Here is a 17,345-nt window from a genome sequence, read left to right on the forward strand (position 1 = left end):
CTGAGAGGAAGACAAGTAATATTTGATGATCAACAACAATTCCGTAGCCTATCATCCAAATAGCCCATCAGAGGAAAGTACATGAAGTACAACTCCAACCAACCAACCGAACTAACCAGGTTATTACAGGGTGAGTTTTATAGCCCATCTTTCTCCAATTTCTTAACATCTTCCACCCCACCTGCCAAGACCATCCACAAAGTTCCAGGAACACCAGACCCTGTGGGGTGGAGCTGTGGCAGGAGTTGAATGAGCAGCTCACAGCTCCTTCACCACCGCTATGCCCAAGCCATAAATTCAGGGATGAGGGGAACTTTGAACTGGATTTGAACTTGAAATCATAAATTGGAACTGACTGGACTTAAAACCTACATTGTGTAATTTAAGACTCTTCTTAAAGAAGAATGAGCATAAAGCTAAGTGATTTGCTCAAACTGTTGGTAATGAATAAGGGAGAAGGTCAGTGGTTATAGAAAAAGAAAACCAATTCCAGTGTACCATATTGACTACAGACTATCTAGTAAGCCATTTGTACTTGTATTTTAAGGAATTGTGTATGCATCCTTACATACACTACGTAGAGAGACTGGGTAGACTAGGCAGAGAAAGGGACAAAAGCAAGAATTAGAGATGAGATAGAAGATACATTTCTTGGAAGAATGAGGACTCTTCCAAGTTCCCTGGATGTCTAAGTTGAATGCTGTCTGGAGGAATCAAACATTTCCCTTTGTAGCTTGCTGAAAGAAGCTTCAGAACAGCAAAATGAGATCAGTTAATCAAGGAAGGGCAATTCAAAATAAGCTTACATTGTATCTTGTGGAGCTGCAAGATAAGCTCTTTAAAAAGTAAGACCTAATTGCAAAAACAGAAGTTGAAGGCACATTTCAGGAATACATAATTTTGCAAAAATAATCAGTTTTAAAATATAGTATTCTCTGTACGTTTTTCTTGTTACGGGAAAATATGTTTTCAGTCGGAAATAGTGGGTCATCCACACTGTGAAGAAGCTAATCAAAACACTCTCTTTCTCTGCCCCCTCACCACCTTCTCTCTTTTCACTTTCTGTCTCAATGAATAACTCACTGTTGTCTGTATGGCAGTAGTCTTTGTCAACAGTTGATTTTTCTTGACTCTAGAAATAACACTTTCTGCTTGATCAGTGTTGCCTGATCTATCATCACTATTGTCCATACTGTCCTCATTCTCCAATCTGGTCTCCCATTTCCAACTCTCTCTGCAATATTTCTCCATAATATTTATCTTTTAAGTCTTGAAAACAGTTTTCTGCTTCTTAAATTCTACAAGGGCAGTGGCTGATGTAATACAAGTTGCTAGAATTGTGCTTGGCATACATTTGATGCTCAGAAATGTTCCTTGAATTTAAACAAACTGTTTGCCTTGTACCATTTATGTTACTTATTTAAACAAACCTTTCATCTTTCATTAATTAGCACCATTTATTTTACTTATTTGAATGATTTACTCAGTTAAAATTTATATATTTTGTTTAACAGATTCTGATTATTGAGCTACTTTTCTGCCTTGTTCCCTTTCTTTGGACCAAATTCTTCAGTAATCATGAGTCTTTTTGTCCATCTATAAAAGTATTTTCAGGGTCAGTGTTGGCATGTGTTTATTATGTACCTATGCATTTGGCAGGATTAGCATTCAGTAAAGTTTTGAATTTAATATACATTCTATTGATCCTCTAAGACTTTCCTTAATACTAAAATCCTATAAAATTAAGAGGTAAGATTCTCCTCTTGGAGATCAAACCTGTATCCTTAGGAACTACAATCTGTAACAACACAGATAACTTTTTAGGAATGCTGCTAAGCCTTCATGTTAATGACTACATATGGAATTGCAAAAGCAGTTCTTTTGATTATAACGTCAGTTAATGCAGAAGAAGTAACTCATCAAAATGAAATCAAGGTGCTAGTAGAAATGGGAGAATGATGCTCAGCATCTAAAAAGCAATCAAGGCTCATGAAGAGTAGCCTTAGAGAATTCGAACAGTGGCATCAAATGAGAACAGAGATAATTTATGATAAACTGTTTCTTAAATAGAAGGCAGATGATCACATCCTGACCCTAGATTCATAAAGTTTTGATTACCTGTACTGGAGAGGAGTAAGACAACACTTGTATTAGGATTTGTAAAAAAAATCACACTCACAGAATCCACTGCTTCTTTCTTCTGTCTTTCAGGTTATGTCAATCAATTAACAATGGTAAAGTGGCCTTGGGTGTCAATAATAATAATAATAATAATGTCATATTATTATTAATTATATAATAGTAATTATTAGTTCTATTCTAAAAACTAGTAATAATTTTAATTCTTTTAAAGTCATTGGCCTGTATTATCTATTACAACTTATCAGATAAGAAGAAATACTCAATATTAGATGATTATAAAATTTTGCAAGTATATTCAGAATATGATCATAGTGCTATAGCAATACAGGAAACATTTCTGTGCAAGTAATAATTACACAAATGCATGGCTTGTGCTTAGTGCTCTTAGCTACCACACTATTAGACTATAGTTAATTATGGAAAAGAAAAGGGAATTCACTGGTTTTGAAGATAGAAATCCGAGGAAACTCTTGACAACGTTTTAACAACCACCACAACAATGAAGGAATGACATCCAGGTTCTGTTTCCCCCTCTGCATTGGATGTTATTGTTTTACTCTGTACCTGATCACTCTCTGGCCTGCCAGATGTTGTTGCCTTACATTGTGAATGCCTGCCATCCCCAGACAAAATGTATCTGCCATGTCCCAACTTGTGGTCTTTTTCTTTTTAATTTTTTAAAAAATTATTTATGTATTTATTTTTGGCTGCGTTGGCTCTTCACTGCTGCGTGCAGTCTTTCTCTAGTTGCCACGAGTGGGGGCTACTCTTCATTGCAGTGCATGGGCTTCTCACTGTGGTGGCTTCTCTTGTTTCAGAGCATAGGTTCTAGGCACACGGGCTCAGTAGTTGTGGCATGCGTAACTTGTGGTCTTAACACTTATCAAAATTGCTTTTGCTGGCTGGTGGGTTTTTATTTAATACATTGTTTTCCTTATATTCTTTTCACCTGCATACAAGCCTCTGACCAAATTTTCACTTTTTAATCAAATCATAGCATGAAATTCTATACATTTATATTGCAACTATTTCTAAACATTCTTATGTTTATAATCTTCTAGCACGTTATAAATTTTTTTTTCAGTGCATGAAAGTCTAGATCTTCTTCCATGTCCAAGACTGAAAATACCCTGCTTTTCTTTTTTATTTTCCTTATATCTACTTACTTTCCTGTATGATTGCAGTTAGCAGCCAGTGTCATTTTCCCATTTCAAAGCTAGGATTACAGTCTTTGAAGAACAGAAAGCAAGAATGTCCTCTATTTGCTTTTACCATAAGGAGGAAAAGAGTTTTACTTTTCCTCCGTAGTCACACTCTTGGTAGGTTTCCTATATAGGTTTCTAAGATTTCAAACTTGAAATTATATAATATGCCTTAATTGGCCCATTTCAAGAATCACATCAGTGTCCAAGAGATTTATCGAATCTAATGCAAGAGAGAAATAACCTGGAATGAACCATCATTTTCTGTGTTGAATTGACTTAAAGTCGTGTATGTGAGACTGATAGGACTAACAAAGGACACAGACACTGAGACACACACACAAATATAAAATTTTACATAAGTATAAAATTTATATGTATATATGTGTGTGTGTGTGTGTGTGTGTGTGTGTGTATGTGTGAGTATTCACGGCACTTTTGGTGTTACTATAATTAACATAAAAATGCTTCAAACAGCATGTTTTCCTTTCTGGCATTTAGGAGGAACCAAACATGGGTTGGGATTGTCCCTCTGGATTTGCTAGTTTTCTATAGGAAAGGGCTTTTGCTGAGATCTGATGCATGCACACACACACACATCTTTTCTTTAAATGGTACAGACCTTTAGTGACGATCATTAGAGACAACTCAGGCAGGACAAATACTACTTTTCCCATTCAATAGGCTCTGATAATCCCACAGTGCTAGGTCACATGCCCCCCTGGGAAAGTCTGAGGATATCCATGACAGGGTTGGTAGAAATGAGTGTTGTGATCTCTTAATTCTGTCAGTAACGAACTCTTAAGGAGGTAACAAAGTAATCTATTTGTTATTGTGACCTAAATCTAATTTCTTGTTTGTGTGGAAACTCCTCTTTTCATCTTTTTTTACTAAAGGATGTATAAATTCACATTAAATGGGCAGAATTTTGCTGAAGCCTTCATAAGTCCTGATTATGAGGTAGTGTATTTTGTTTTAATCATGAATTAATCATTCAGCATTAGTAAAACTTACTAATTCAACTTAATTGCAGGTGAGAGTCAGCCAATTTAGGAAAATTACATATAGCCATTATTTTAAGATCATCTGCTGACTAGGGTTGGAAAAAGGGAAGTTGTATTTGGGGATACCAGGAAGTCCCATTCACAAACTATGATGTATTAATAAATGTCGCCCCTAATATTGTGCAAGCCACAGTCTGCACAGCCTTCTGTGGCAGTCCTAGTGCTTGAACTATTAAATAATGGAGTGTTACAAAATATAATAATGACAATACTTGTTTACCTTTACAGCTTATAAAGGCAAGAGAAGGGCATTCACATTATTAGTTTAGAGTTTTATAGCCATTTTGTCATTATCTGTCAAGTAATTTATTTGACACTCCTAATCTGTATTTGCAAGACAAATTAGCTAATATAAGGAAAACTTTATTATAGCACCTTCTCAAAGCATTAAAGGTTTAAAATTAGCAGCATTCACCTGCAATCCCACTACTGGGCATATACCCTGAGAAAACCATAATTCAAAAAGAGTCATGCACCAAAATGTTCATTGCAGCTCTACTTACAATAGCCAGGACATGGAAGCAACCTAAGTGTCCATCAAGAGGTGAATGGATAAAGAAGATGTGGCACATATATACAATGGAATATTACTCAGCCATAAAAAGAAATGAAACAGTTATTTGTAGTAAGCTGGATGAACCCAGAGTCTGTCATACAGAGTAAAGTAAGAAAGAGTAAAACAAATACAGTATGCTAACGCATATATATGGAATCTTAAAAAAAAAGGTTCTGAAGAACCTAAGGGTAGGATAGGAACAAAGATGCAGATGTAGAGAATGGACTTGAGGACATGGGGAGAGGGAAGGGTAAGCTGGGACAAAGTGAAAGAGTGGCATGGACATATATACACTACCAAACGTAAAATAGATAGCTAGTGGGAAGCAGCCACATAGAACAAGGAGATCAGCTTGGTGCTTTGTGACCACCTAGAGGGGTGGGTTAGGGAGGGTAGGAGGGAGATGCAAGAAGGAGGAGATATGGGGATATATGTATATGCATAGCTGATTCACTTTGTTATAAAGCAGAAACTAACACACCATTGTAAAACAATTATACTCCAATAAAGATGTTTAAAATAAATAAATTAAATTAAATTAGCAGGGTTCAAGTTATTGATGTTTTATTGACCTGCCACTCTCCTTGCTTTGATAGGACTGAATGGAAACCACCAAGCTCTAAATTTTTCCCAAGGCAATAATCATTTGTCTTAATAAATCACTTAAAGTACTAAAACTGTATTGTTTTCCAACATCTGACATCATTCAGACATTTCATGAGGAGTTGTATGTTCTACAGTCGGCAGTCTTAGACGATCACAGCCCATTGTAGGACAAGTTAGGTAGATGGTAGATAACATAGAGGAAGATGAAAGTTCTAACCATGGAAAGACCCTTCACTGTGTAGAGGAATTAGATGTCAGTGGACCTCCGTACTGTTCGACATTAGCTTTCTATCTTGTTCTAGTTTGCCTCTTACTGGGTATAATACTTCACCTGTGATGTTTATAAATATTAATATCCTGATATGTGAGCATTTCTATGGACTTTAATATAAATGTCAAAATAAACCTGAATTACCAAGTGATTTCATATGAAAGAAAAAGAACTGACAGTTAATTTTTGCCCCTTGTGGTTTTGGTGATGAATGAAGTTGCCACACTTCGCTTGGTGCTGAGGCCAGCAAGGCAAATGGGAAAAATTTACCAAGTAGAACGGCTTTCACTGACTGTAAAATTTACTAATTCAACATTGAGAGTTATCAAAATATTTATTTTTTAAAAGCTTATTCATTCATAGAAAAAAATATTTATTAAGTGCTTCCTATGTGCTTGGCTTAGTTCAAAGTGGGAGAATAAAGCAGTGAAATGATACAATAATCCCTGTCCTCATGACACATATTTTGCAGGGAAACCAACAATAAATAAGTAAAAAATATATATATAGTACATATGAAGCTGTTAAGAGCTATGAGGAAAATAAATAAGTGCAGAGGGTCAGGGCATGATGGGACAGTGAATCACAGTGTTAAATCGGGTGTCTGGTGGTATCTTGGACAAAATATAATAGGGCTGTACAAATATAAGGAGGTTACTTTAGACTGTGCAGTGAGGGAAGAATTTCCTGCAATGCTACCATGTGAGTTAAGACCTGAATGACAAGGAGATGGCTGTGTCAGTATTTTGGAGAAGAATCTTCAAAGGCCCTTGGTGAAGAGGGAGCCTGGGGTGTTTGATGCACAGTGAGGAACTGTTGGACAGGCAGAGATAAAACCGAGAGGCAGCAGGAACAGGTCACACTGGCCAAAGGAAGGTTTTCCGTTTTCCGTCTCCATCTATATCTGTTTAGGGAGAGCATCTTGATTGTAGGGTACTATTCTGCAGACCTCATGCAGATGAGGTTTTAATGTCCTGCATCATCCCCAGACACTCCCTCAGTCAGTCTATCAAGCAAATACTTATTGTGCCAGGTATGACTCTAAATGATGGGAATACAAGAGACACTGCCAGCCCTGCCCTCATAGAGCATATATTTCAGTGGAGAAGATATAAATGAAATGATTACAAGTATCGAGGGGTCTAAGAAGTAAGCGAGATGTATTACTGGTATTTATAATAAAATAGGGTTAACCTAGTGTACAGCCCAGGTCTAAAATCTATGTAGTAATGAAATAGTATTTCATCTTACGTATTTCACCTCAAAAAGTCATTCCAAGATTTTATCTACTATAATAATAAGATAGATTTAAAACACCAACTTACTTATATATAATAAAAAATATATAGTGCTTTATAATTTTCTATGTCCTTTCATATGCGTTACCCCATTTAATATTCACAATACTTATGACAGAGGTCAGTCTATTATTATTACCTTCTTTTTAAAGATGAATAAGCTAAAGTTCTGAGAATTTAACTGACTTGTCTACAGTCACAAAATGAGTTAGTAATGTAGACAGTCCTAGCCTTTTTCTATACCACTTAGATCACCAGAGGTCTGGTCTGAGCTAAATATAGTAAAACTGTTTACCCAACAGCACCAGACATTTAGTTCAGAAGCAAAAGGAAGAGAGAGCATAGCATTCTCATTGTTAAGAAACATGGGATCTATTTAGGGAAATGTTCAGATAAGTACCAGATAATAAATTGTGCAGAAATTCTGTGTGCATATAAAGTTATGAAATAATCAGAGTGGTATGGGATTATTCTATAACCTTGTCTTGACAGGAATTTTAAAACTGGGTATATAAATAGATTATGTGGTTAGATTTTGATGCTTTTCCATTCTGAAATTCTCTTTTTTCCCCCCATTCTCAAAATCACTGCCAATCAATGAATCTTACCCACCATTTCCTCTGAGTTTATTGCTTAGCTTAGAAATCTACAGTGTTTCTTCATTGCACAGATTAATCTTAGCTATTCTCTCTTTCTCTGTCCACTGAAAACTCCTGCCAGGGGAATCCAGAAAACTTTGCTCATCATTCTCTTCTAATTATCTAGTTCCCAGCTCCAAGCCTGATGCCAAGATTTTTATTCGAACAACCTCTTCCTAGAATGCTAAATTGTCAACCTTTAGGAAAGCTTCATTCATTTAACCTTCCTCTATTTCTTAGAAAATCAATAGAGAATTCTATTTAGCATGCAACCCTGAATTTGCTCCCTTACTATATGAATGTTCTCTGTTTCCCTCATATAGTGCAATGAGTTTATTTTTCCAATTTTTGCATGATGTCAACAAATGTCTAGTTTTATTAGTATTGATTATTTTACATTATGTTTTATAATGAGCCAACACCTGACATACTATTGCATAAAATACATTTGATATTTTCAAACACTATTGTTGTCTTGTTACACATATTACATTTAATCTTTTTCCCCTTCCAGTCTACCTGAAGATATTCTCTACTAATTAAAAATTATGAACAATACATGTCAACTAACAAGTAATTAAGATACAAGAGAAAAGTACACAACTTCAGTTACATATTTGTGTTTATGTGTTAACTGTCTTATTCTTCATGGCTATGAATGGGTGTGTGGTATGCAGTGTACTGAAGACAAATGCTGCTTCCAAACCACCATTATGTGGCACCAGGTCCTGTGCTAAGTGCTTTTTGTATTCTTTTTAATTTTTACCTTCATATCAACTCTACAGATAATTAGTCTGCAATATGTTTCTTTTCTAAAAAGTCAGTGAAAATCAAAGGCACATTTTAAAATAGAAACTGATGAGAAACATCTTTGTAAAAATGAAAAGCACTTACGGGAACCAGAAATTTTTTAATCTCTTCCAATGCATGACTCATACGTGAATAAGCTTCCCCAGGTGGAGCAAACACTTCAATTAATACATGAAGTTCATCACTCAAGTGTGCATATTTGGCTTCCCCACTTTTCCTTAGTTCTTCTTCCTGTGAAAAAGGTTATTTTTAGAAATACAAATCCACTCATTTGCATTAACATTTACTGCAAAGATGACAGAGGGCATAATCTAAGCAAATTTTCCCTCAGTAGAAACACTTTGAGAAATAAAAATCTGGTATAAGCCATTTTTGAGTGTTTGAATGATTCTTTAAAAAAAAATCTGGCATTTGTTTTTCTCTTTCTGACTTACTTCACCCTGTATGACAGACTCTGGGTCCATCTACCTCACTACAAATAACTCAATTTTGTTTCTTTTTATGGCTGAGTAATATTCCATTGTAATAAATACCATACGCTAACACATATACATGGAATCTAAAAAAAGAAATGGTTCTGATGAACGTAGGGGCAGGACAGGAATAAAGACACAGATGTAGAGAATGGACTTGAGGACACAAGGAGGGGGCAGTGTAAGCTGGGATGAAATGAGAGAGTAGCATTGACATATATACACTACCAAATGTAAAATAGATAGCTAGTGGGAAGCAACTGCATAGCACAGGGAAATCAGCTGAGTGCTTTGTGACCACCTAGAGGTGGGGATATGGGGATATAAGTATATGTATAGCTGATTCACTTTGTTATACAGCAGAAACTAACACAACATTGTAAAGCAATTATACTCCAATAAAGATGTTAAAAAAAATCTGGTATGATTATCATCTACGCCACATTTTAATCAGCTAAATAAAAATGCTAAATCCCTGAAAAGAAGTGACAGAAATGCCATTAACTCCTCAGTGGACTCCACTGGAAGGAAAGGATTGTTTTTGTGCCTGACAAGTAATCATTTGCAGATAATAAAACCAGGATGACCACTGCTCTTTAAGAGAACCAGGATTTTCTGGAGACTTTTTGAAAAGTGGTGAAAAGGTTACTCATTCCGCATGAAAGTGAGCAAAACCGAGGCTTCTCTCCCAGCCTCGTGCCCACAGGCGTAGGTCGTCATCCAGCTCCTAGCCACCACTTCGCTGTCTTGGCCGCCTCACTTTGGTCAGTATAGAGGAGTATATTCAAGAGACGGCTGGTAAACATGATGTTGGCCTTGATTCTGCGTGAGCTACATACCCTCAGATTTTTTGTTAGTACTGCACGCAAGTCATCACTGAGGCCTGATTAATCCAGTTCAGATGCTGAGCAGATCAGCATCTGATCCATGTACTTTGCTCACGTGTGTTAGGTGTTTTACACACATCTCCAATCTCACAATAACCTTGCACAGTATTCACATAATTCAGATTAGGAAATTGAGTTTAAAAGACTTTAAGTAACCTCAGCAAAATTGGGATTCAAACCCAGCTCATTTTGCAACCAGATTTGCATTTGGATTTCAAGGAAGCAAAATTCAATTAAAAATTAACATAAATAATAGTAATTATATTTTACCTTTCTTGACTCTCCTCCCCACAAACTGGCAATTGTTTCACTAAATTTCAAAGGGTAAAAAAATTTAAAGTAATTTTTAGTTTTATGTGTGGATGAAATTGGAAGTGTAACATGGATACACCTAAATTGGATACACAAAAGCAAATTTGCTATCTATTTCATATGAGTTAACTGTATGACACATGTTAAAGTGTTTATCCAATTAGAAATGCCCAACATTTCAACACATGGACGATCCATAAAAGAGATGGAAAGGCCTGCTTATTTTCCTGTGCCTTCCACACCTACTCAAATCTCTCTCACAGCAATACTCGTCAGCCCGGGAATACACTTTTACTTTCCTAGGCATACATTCTCTATCTAACTAGAGTTTTTACTTTTATTAAAAAGGTTTCTCTTAATGTTCAATTCTGATACTTCTCAATACTTCCTAACCTGGTTTTCTGCTGGTTATTAAGGGCTACTTACTAGCCAAATTTAATAAGGTCTGCCACTGGAGGTGTGGCATTGAGATCAGAATTAGAACAGTTGACTTCAGACTCTCAAAATGAGCCAGGTGAGATATCTTTGCAGTAGAACCAATAGGCTGTTGTTCATGAAAAATGCAGCTTTCTATTTAAAAAACACATTTTCCTTTTTCCCAACATCCATCCCCCCCAATCAAACTTTATATAAGCGTATGAGGAAACTGAAGTCTTCAGGGATTAATTGACTTCTTCAAGGTCAAGAGTGAGTCAGGACTGGAACCAGGACTCAGTGCAGTAGGGGACAGCTCTGATAAAGACTTCAGAGAACCAAAGTTACCACAGCAGAGCCTCCCATGAGCTACTGCTGATTATTTTCAAAACCAGACTCATACCTTCAAAGGTGCTATATTTGCCCTTGCTCCTGGGGATTTCTTCTGACAGAGTAAAATTTCCCAAGCTTTAGTTTCTTCATACGTGAAGTTAAGATAATAGTATGTACCTCAAAGAATTTTGTGAGTTTGGAGAAAATTGAATAATATTTTGTATACTAAAAAATGCCATATGAATTTAATATAATAATGATAATAAATATTATTTCCAATTTCTCAAGTAGTATTTTAAAATAATGTTTGTCTTTTTCAACAGGGACTAAAATAAGTGTGGCTCAAGCAAGAAGAGTTATTTCTCTTTAACGCAAGAGTGTGCGGCTACAGGAGGCTGGAGGAGCAGGTGGTCTTTATGCACACACTTCTCCAGCCCCTGAGATGTTCCTCTCATATGTGTTGATGAAGGAGGCTGTCTATCACAACTTCTGGATTCCACTCCGTGGAAAAAAGAAAGTGTGGACAGCAAGAAGCTTCCTTTCAAGGACATGTACCAGAGACTTCATATATCAACTCTGCTGACATGTCTTTGGCAAGAGCGTGGTCACATGGTGGCCCTGGATGCAATGGAGGCTCTGTATGTGGATTCAGACTGAGCAGCCATGAGGCCACCTAAAATGAGAGGGCTTCGTTTATGACAGAAAACAGTGAGAATGGATACTGCTTGATTACGAGCTATCTTTGCCATTCAGTCCTCATTCAGGGCAAGTTAAAATGACACTTGATTATTATATCTAATTTTGATGAATAGCTAGCCAGTGTCTGCCAGAATGTTCAGATTTTATTTTCAAAAACAATACTTTACACCCTGGTTGGATTTATAATATAAAGCTTCAAGTTTCATTTGAATATAAGCAGACATCATAGCCATCCTGAAAAGCACAAGGGCCTGGACACCAGTAAGCATATTTATAGTAATTTAATACAGTCTCTTGAGGTATTTCTTGAACAAGAGTTCCAAATATATTATCGGAAAAATGTTTATCTTTGTAATAAATGCATTACCTAGTACGTCAATTATGAACTGGGTGGTAGTGTTTTCATGTTTCTGCCCCATCATATCTTGAATGTTTTGTAACAAAGATCATAGTGCCCTGGATGCTTACACTAGTTAGAACAGGCACACAATAGCAAGAAGAGTAAAGAAAAAGATTAAGAAATTTAGACATGCTAGGAAAATCTTAGGTGTAAACTGAAATGAATCATTCCAAAGTTAACACTAGGAACATTGGATCTCCATCTAATAAAGACATGGAAAAGGGAAGAGATAATAAATCAAAAGAATGTGAGATGCACACACCAGAAGGTGAATCTACTTGACGTGATTCAAAATTCCATTTTACAAGACTGGACACTCAGTCGATATTATTTAATCTTCCACGTATAAAGGCATATGTATTCCACTGAGGGCATTTACTTTAGCCACTGACCTTCAGCGGATAATTCGTGGTGTTTAGCTATTACAAAGGAATCACAAGCTAATTATTTTAAGTAAAATTATTAGTTGCTAAACATTAGAAATTGTTTACACAAGGTCATTAGGGAATAACAAATCCGGGGTTACATATCCCCAAATACTCTAACCCATGCTAACCTTAAGGTAAACTATAAGTAAAACATATCAGTTTTTATCAGTTATTTTTTAGAGAATAGCACGGCACTAAAGAGAGTCTAATTTGAATTGTATTCATGTATTTAATCGTTACAAGGATTTTAAAGGAACCTTTCTCTTAGGAATTATCATTTGTATTTTGTCTTCTACAAAAGAATGTTTCTAACTTGGAAATAATTTGACAGTTGGGGAAATTTCCTCTTAATTCAAAATAGCATGTTCAATGAAGAAAACTTCGAAAAAAATCTCAACAATTACAAATGTATTTTTTTACTCAGCAATCATACAATTCAAGATATACTGTTAGCATTTTCAGCATATTTTCTTCAAGTCACTTTTCAAAACAACACCAGTAATGGAATAGAAGTCATAACTTTGGTATTACTTCTTAGGTTATAGGTATGCAGAGTACTTTCCATGGATTATCTAATTTTATCTGCATAATTATATGCTACATAATATTGTTCCCCTCATTGTACTGATGAGGGGACTATGGCACAGAGAGAGAAACTTATCCAGAGTTATACAGACTATGAATCAGAGAACAGGATGCAGTTAATCTCATAACAAAGGTCAAATTCTTAATCAATATAGGTGTATTGCCGGTACAGGTACTTAAGTGTAAGTAAACATTTTATACATCCATATACCATGGATATCTCTAGTTTCTAGAAGACACTACACTTTCCTGGTATCCAGTCCTATGTAGCACTGTGCCTGCACTGTGCCCTAGAGCAAGTTACAGGTTTTGATCCACCAAGCACATATGCCGTGAATTTCCTTTCCCTCCCCCAAATATTCTGCTTCCTTGGTAACTGTGTGTAATTAGTGCTGGGCGAAACTATTATCTTCAAGGTTCTCACTCAACTCCTATTTTATGAAGCACTTACCTAAAAATGCTAGTGATCTCACATCACTAACTCTGTGTCTGTAACTCCCTAACTCTGTGTCTGTAACTGCCAGTTCCAAAGAAGGCATTCATCCAAAGTTTTTAAGGTTGGGCTCAGATTAGTGTACACAATTTCTCATGGATATTGATGTTGTATCCCTAAAACAGATGTGCTTCAGGGTGGGTCATTTTCTATTTTCTTGAACAGTTTGCACAACTGCAAGGGCAGGATGGTTAGGACCTGACACCCCCAATTCTATTCTGGGGTAGACTCAAGTCAGCTCACAACTAGGAAGTTTATCTTAGTTCAGATGATTGAAGACAAAGTCCCCCAAATAGGACACAGGATTAGATGTCCTCTTGTGCTTTGGTGAAGCCATTTGGTTCCTGGATTTGCCAACTGCAAATTTTAACATAAAACTCAAAATTTCTTAAAACATCCTATAAGGGCTTCCTTGGTGGCGCAGTGGTTGAGAGTCCGCCTGCCGATGCAGGGGATATGGGTTCGTGCCCCGGTCCGGGAAGATCCCACATGCCGCGGAGCGGCTGGGCCCGTGAGCCATGGCCGCTGAGCCTGCGCGTCCGGAGCCTGTGCTCCGCAACGGGAGAGGCCACAACAGTGAGAGGCCCGCGTACCACAAAAAAAAAAAAAAAAAAAAAATCCTATAAGATCCACTCTAAAAATCATTTATGGGTGATACTGACTTCATTTAAAATATCAGAGGGGCAGAAAGCAAAGAGGTCATATTATATCATTGTAATGATAATCTCATTACAGACAGCTCAAAAAAAAATCCTCCTTCTCTTCTCCCCAAGCCCTTCCCTGCTTCATTACACAATTTTAATTTTTTCTCTTCTGTCTCTAAATTTTGTTATTACTCTGTCCTCCCACCTGGAATTTCCTAGGGAATTTCAAGTTATTTTCACCTCTATTAAACAGAGTAATTTAGTTACTGAGTGCTAATTCCCAAGCTTATATGTCCAGCTCATTGTGGAGCTCAATGAAATAAAGGAGACGACAGTTATTTGGCCCTACTAGCCTTAGAAGTCTCAGTGGTGATCATTATTTGTTACTTGGAATGACCCTTTAAAATCACATAAACACACACACAAATAGAGTGCTGTTTAAAGTGGGATTTTAGTGAAAGAAAATGTTTACATTTTGTCAAATTAAGAAGAACAGTCACCTGCTCTGGGTAATTGTTTTAGAATATGCTATAAATTGTTCATAATTTGATGTAGACCATGTATTCCTCCTTTGTGCTACTCCAGATTTTGTTTTGTCCTTCCACAGTCTCCTGAAAGTCACCAACACCAACAGCAGAGAGAACACCTAAGTAACTGAGTTGATGTCTTACTCACCATTTCTTTAATTGAAGTATAGTTGATTGAAAATATTATATTTTCAGGTGCACAATATAGTGATTTAATATTTGTATAGGTTATATTCCATTTAAAGTTATTACAAAATAATAGTTCTATTTCCCTGTTCTGTATCAGATATCCTTATTGCTTATTTATTTTATACATAGTAGTTTGTGTCTCTTTATCCCATACGCCTATCTCACCCCTGCCCCTGTCCCTTCCCCCAATTGTAGCCACTAGTTTATTCTCTATATCTGTATGTTTCTGTTTTGTTATATTCATTCATATCTACATTCATGTGTTTCATTTCTTAGGTTCCACATATAAGTGATATGAGTATTTGGCTTTCTCTGCCTGACTTATTTCAATAAGCATGGTACTCTCTAGGGTCATCCACAGTGTTGCAAAAGGCAGTTTCATTATTTTTATGGCCATGTAATATTCCATTATATATACCACATCTTCTTTATCCATTCATCTGTTGATGGACACTTCAGTTGCTTCCATGTCTTGGCTATTGTAAATAATGCAGTTATGAACACTGGGGTACATGTATCTTTTCTAATTAGTGTTTCCATTTTCTTTTGATATATACCCAGGAGTGGAATTGCTGGATCATATGGTAGTTTTATTTTTAACTTTCTGAGGAACTTCATACTGTTTTCCATAGTGGCTGCACCAATTTATAGTCATACCGACAGTGTACAAGGGTCTACTTTGTCATCTTCACCAACATTAGTTATTTGTTGACTTTTTGATGATAGCCATTCTGACAGGTGTGACGTGATATCTCATTGTGGTTTTGATTTGAATTTCTCTGATGATTGGTGATATTGAGCATTTTTTCATTTGCCTATAGGCCATCTGTATATCTTCTTTGGAAAAGTGTCTATTCAGATCTTCTGCCATTTTTAATTGAGTTCTTTGGTTTTTTTTTTTTTTTTTTTTTTTTTTTTTTTTTATATTGAGTTGTGTGAACTGGTTATAAATTTTGTATATTAACCCCTTATCTGTCATATCATTTGAAAATATTTTCTCCCATTCAGTAGATTGTCTTTTCAATTGACAGTGGTTTCCTTTGCTGTACAAAAGTTTTAAGTTTGATTAGGTCCCATTTGTTTCTTTTTGCTTTTATTTCTTTTGCCTTAGGAGGCAGATCCAAAAACTATTGCTACAATTTATGTCAAAGAGTGTTCTGCCTATGTTCTCTTCTGGGAGTTTTATGGTTTCTGATATTATATTTAGGTTTTTAGTCCATTTTGAGTTTATTTTTGTATATGGTGTGAGGAATTGTCCTAATTTCAATTTTTTATATGAAGCTGTCCAGTTTTCCTGGCATCACTTATTGAAGAGGCTGTCTTTTCTCCATTGTATATTCTTACCTCCTTTGTGGTAGATTAATAGATCATAAGTGCATGGGTTTAGTCCTGGGCTCTCTATTCTATTCCATTGCTCTGTGTCTGGTTTTGTGCCAGTACTATGTTGTTTTGATTACTATAGCTTCATAGCATAATCTGAAGTCAGGAAACATAATACCTCTAGCTTGTTCTTTTTTCTCAAGTTTGCTATGGCAATTTGGTTTTATGGTTCCATATAAATTTTAGGATTATTTGTTCTAGATCTGTGAAAAATGCCATGGGTATTTTGATAGGGATTTCATTAAATCTGTAGATTGCTTTGGGTAGTATGGACATTTCAACAATATTAATTCTTCCTATCCAAGAAGATGTGGTATATTTACATTTCTTTGTATCATTTTCAAATTCCTTCATCAATATTTTATAATCTTCAGATTATAGGTATTTCACCTTTTTCATTAAGTATATTCTCAGGTATTTTATTCTTTTTAGTGTGACTGTAAATCAGACTGTTTCTTTAATTTCTCTTTCTGATAGTTCATTTTTAGTGTACAAAAAAGCAACAGATGTGTATATTAATATTTTATCATGCAACCTTACTGAATTCATTGATTAGATCTAATAGTTTTTTTGGTGGAGACTTTAGAGTTTTCTATATATAGCATCATGGCATCTGCAAACAGTGACATTTTTACTTCTTCCCTTCCAATCTGAATGCCTCTTATTTCTTTTTCCTGTCTGACTGCTATGACTAGAATTCCAATGCTATGTTAAATACAATTGAGAGTGGCCCACTCTCACCACTTGTTCCTTGTCTTGTTCCTTGTCTTGTCTTGTGCCTGATTTTAGAGGAAAAGTTTTCAGCTTTTCACCATTGAGTGTGATGTTAGCTATGGGTTTGTTAAAAGTGGTTTTTATTATGTTGAGATATGTTCACTTTATACCAACTTTGATTATAGATTTTATCATGATTGGATGTTGAATTTTGTTAAATGTTTTTGTGTCTACTGAGATGATGTGATTTTTATCCTTCCTTTCATTAATGTGGTGTATC

At 35.8% G+C, this 17,345-nt stretch overlaps 1 protein-coding gene across 6 annotated transcripts in view; it reads right to left on the minus strand.

Annotated features, from left to right (window-relative positions):
* KHDRBS2 (KH RNA binding domain containing, signal transduction associated 2) overlaps positions 1-17,345 on the minus strand; it is a 769,555-nt gene that overhangs the window by 444,162 nt on the left and 308,048 nt on the right. For 5 of the 6 annotated variants that reach the window (XR_010835028.1, XM_067005885.1, XM_067005886.1 and 2 more), the window contains exon 4: positions 8,672-8,818. The exons of the other annotated variant lie outside the window; for it this stretch is intronic. Coding sequence is in view for 4 of the 5 variants with exons in the window: in XM_067005885.1 (XP_066861986.1) it covers positions 8,672-8,818 (147 nt within the window). In the remaining variant the exon portion in view is untranslated. The remainder of the gene's footprint in view (positions 1-8,671; positions 8,819-17,345) is intronic. 6 annotated transcript variants of the gene reach the window in all.

The sequence above is a fragment of the Kogia breviceps genome, chromosome 10, assembly GCF_026419965.1.
Source record: "Kogia breviceps isolate mKogBre1 chromosome 10, mKogBre1 haplotype 1, whole genome shotgun sequence".
Classification (NCBI taxonomy): domain Eukaryota; kingdom Metazoa; phylum Chordata; class Mammalia; order Artiodactyla; family Physeteridae; genus Kogia; species Kogia breviceps.